At 32.2% G+C, this 3,935-nt stretch overlaps 1 protein-coding gene across 1 annotated transcript; it reads right to left on the minus strand.

Moving 5' to 3' along the window:
• Positions 1-314: 314 nt before the first annotated feature.
• LOC309477411 (gamma-crystallin M2-like) lies at positions 315-1,896 on the minus strand (the record flags this gene model as incomplete). Its single annotated transcript, XM_082140670.1, has 3 exons — positions 1,800-1,896; positions 732-974; positions 315-587 (listed from the first exon to the last, which is right to left on the minus strand). Exons 1-3 carry the CDS (start codon positions 1,803-1,805, stop codon positions 315-317), a joined length of 522 nt encoding a protein of 173 aa, XP_081996796.1. The 5' UTR covers positions 1,806-1,896.
• Between the last annotated feature and the right edge of the window lie 2,039 nt (positions 1,897-3,935).

Raw genomic sequence — 3,935 nt, forward strand, 5'->3', positions numbered from 1 at the left:
ATAGGAAAAATATCGAAACTCTTTGGTCATTTTTTTGAGAGAGATGCTAATGTTCCTGTCCGATTCAATGATCTATGCTAAGCTATGCTAAAAGTGGTACCGCCAGACCCGGAGATCGGCTGAATGGATTCGAAAACGGTAAAACTCAACTGTTTAACTCTGGGGGAGTTGTAAAATGAGCCTATTTCCAAAAATAGTGGAGTATCCCTTTAAGCTTGTTTTTTGTGGACTGCTCATGTAATAGTGGCATAAATTATTTTCATAACACAATGTTTAGTGTTGTAAAGAAATTATTTTATTGAAACATTTGAACACTAGTACCAAGAGTCCATGATACGCCTCATGCTCATGAATCTCATGCCACCCATATTGCTGAAGCTCCTGTACTCTCCTGGCCTGAAGTAGGACATCCTGCCTCTGTAGTGGGGCTGCTCATACATGAGCCAGTGGCCATCCATCACATGACAGGACTGGCATTGAGACATGCGGTAACGGTCCGTGATGTTGTCACAGTCATCCATCATCTCGTGCATCTGACCCATGAAGTTATCCCTCTCGTAGATCCTCATTCTGTAGGAGCCCCTGTGCTGTTGTGGAAGATAAGTCAGTTTAATTTAAGTTTATCAGCCAGAAAATTAATTTTCTCACAAGATTTTTTTAGTCACAGCCAAAAAAAAAAAAATATATATATATATGAGCTTTTTAGATATATATCTTAATTTTGAGCTCACCATGGGGATCATACGGCAGGATCTGATGCAGTTGCTCATTCCAAACATGGACATGTAATCCGCGTACTCGCCCCTTTTAAAGAAATATCCATTTCCCATGTAGTTGGGATGATCATACATCATCCAGCATCCGCTCTCCACTCTGCAAGAGTGACAGCGGTTCAGGTAGGAGGAGAAGTCACCACTGTCGCCCATACAGTCGTAAGAGCGACCCTGGAAGTTCCTGTCCTCAAAAAAGGTGACCTGAAAAATAAAAGTTTTAGTGATTTGAAGTGAAATATACTAAATAAAACGCATAAGAAGTTAAAATATGCACTGTAAACCCGAATAAGTTAGCAGAACTCAAAAAATGTAAGGCAATCGATTGCCTCAAATTTTTTAAGTTTTGAAATTCAAAGTTTAAGTAAGCAGAACTTAAGATTTTAAGTTTGTATTTAAACATTTCAAGTTAAGAACAATTAAAATCAGAGTACACTATTTCATACATTTAACTTAAAACCTTCATGTAATCTCAATGAGAACACTTTCATTAGTATTAACTTAGTTTTAACAAGCTAGTTTGCTAACATGTTATCATGCTAACAATAGTATGTTATCCAGCACTTTCTGTATGAGTACAACAATATAAAGATTTTATTTGCTCTCAAATCAAGCCGCATGCACCACTTGTCACCATGATGGTAACTAAAACCAACAATAACAGAAATTCTTCTAAATTAGCATAACAAAACATTAATAACATTAATCTTGCACAAAAAACACATTATATTACACTTAATTTTAGCATTTACTCTCCCATTCAAGTGACATCAGCAAAGCATGCTGGGAAATCGACATCCCAGCCGTTTCAGTTAAACTTAAGTTTGTTTAAATTAAAATAAATCATTTCATAAAACTCAAAACAATGAAACAGTTCAGTTTACTTAAAATATATCAGTTCTGTGAACTTGAAAGAAAAAGAAAGTGCTAAATACTCATAAAAGTTAATTTGACTGAACAAATTAGTTTAATTTAAGTTTGTCCTACTCAAACCAATGAATTATTTTGAGCGTTAGGAACAAGGTTTACCTTCATGGTTGCGCTGTCTGATCCTCAGTAGTTCCACAAAGGAGAAGCTGAAGCTGATTCTGGTTGTTGACTGACTGCTGTCACCCGTACCTTTATACTAGACCAAGACTAAAGACTACACAACACCTATTGTTAGTTAATTCCTGACTGTGCAAGTTGGAATAGAGGCCATTCTAGCAAAAGCTTGGTCTTAGTACTTTTAAAGTTTGTTTAAACATTTTTAGTACTCTGTACTGGTAACATAATTACAGCCAAACACAACGTATAGGCAAATATAGTGACCTATGGTGCAGTTTTATAAAATACAATACTTGTAATCAATAAAAAAATAATAATTAAAAAAAAATCATTCTTACCTACTTATTCTCACCTAGTGCCATGGTGGGGGAACTTGCCTTTTTTAGTAAGATTTCCTAAATTAATAAAGAGAAAAATTAATAAATGTGTATTTATTGACTTGTTGAATATTATAAACTTTAAACTTTAAATATTATGGCTATTCTTACTTTTTCACTTTTACCTTTTACAGTGTTTTACAGTAATAATAAGTTTCCTGGCAAATCCATTATTATTATTATTATTTTTACTGTATTTTGAAAAGTAATATACAGTGAGTCTTTCCTAATTTCTGCCTTAAAGATGTTACTGAACAATCCTACCTTAACAACTTTGTCTGCCTATACCATTTCTTTGGCTTTTAGCATTTACTCACTTCTAACGCAAGTCTAAAGAGTATCTGTGTGTTTGTATAATTTTTCATGAAATTGTGTATATAAAATTATCCTAAAACTAAAATAAAATGTTGTTGCCGAGTCATTCATATCAGTTACACAAGGTACCCAGACAGAATACAATTTTTTTAATTTTTTTTAAGTACATTCTAAGAAGTTCATGCTTTGTATTAAACTTTGTGTTAAACCTTATTGCCAATGCCAACTAAACATATTTCACATCAATAAGAACACTTAAATTAGCTCTAATATAAATACTAATATATATTTTTAAAATGTTAGGTTACTAACTTAACATTTCATTTATGTACTGATTCATTGTATGTTTTATGTACTGATTCACTGGCCATTGTGTCAGACTTACAAATCCTAAATTATGTCCAAAAATGCTGAGATCCATAGAGATACTTTTTTTTAAATGTAAAAAAAAAAAAAAAAATGTTTTAATGCATTACTTTTAAAATTACAACAAAATATATTTTTTTCGTTTTTGTGTATGCCTATATATTCTATTTAGAACATAGAGTTTATGGAATGGAACAGAGTGGGGGGGGAAAAATTGTTTTAATGAAAATAAGCATGGATTTGGATTTGATTAATTTTGATATGACATAAGGGCATTTTATTTATTTTTTTTGTAACCAGACAAGATACAATACACTTAAGTGTTACTCAAGCAAACACAGACTCAATCGTTCACACAGATGGTCAAAAGGTTTCATAATGAGGCATAATGAATACTTACACACCACTAGATGGCAGTAAAGCTGTGTTTTAATGTAGTGGGGCAGAAGAAGAGCTTTGACTATTTTTTTTGTTCTTCTTTCTATTGGTTTTGAAGCATTACAAATACAGCCAGGGGGATACATTGAATAAACATAGAAAAGAAAACAAACAAATTAATTAATTAATTAAACCATGGCAAAAAAAATATATAGAGCTAAAGTTACATAAAAATATTAAAATGTTCAAAATAGAACAGCTTCCTGTTTTTCAAACGTAATGTTGTTGTTGTTGTTTTTCTTTTTTTTTTTCTTTTTTTTTTTTAGGTATTGTTGAACTTCTGTCTTTAAAATGAAAAACAAAGGCTTATTTCCCCCAAAAACTAATTTGACCAATTACACTATCAACAGGATCCAATGAATATAGAGAGAGCTGAAGACATGTATTTTTGATAAGCATTTTTAGACTAGAGACAGCAGCATCCATTTCTGCATAACTTTAGGAGTGACTGGAATCTAGAGAGGAATGCAGAATATGTCAACATAAGTCCTGCATGGTTGAAAAGATGGCTCACCAAAACTGTATCAATAAAACAACTATTTCTCAAGAAAGAAAGAAAAGATTTAAACAAAATGTGTTAAATAAAACCCCTGTTTGATGAAAAGTTGTGTTTGTAGATTAC

This window comes from Leuciscus leuciscus (genome assembly GCF_965113295.1).
Source record: "Leuciscus leuciscus genome assembly, chromosome: 16".
NCBI lineage: Eukaryota > Metazoa > Chordata > Actinopteri > Cypriniformes > Leuciscidae > Leuciscus > Leuciscus leuciscus.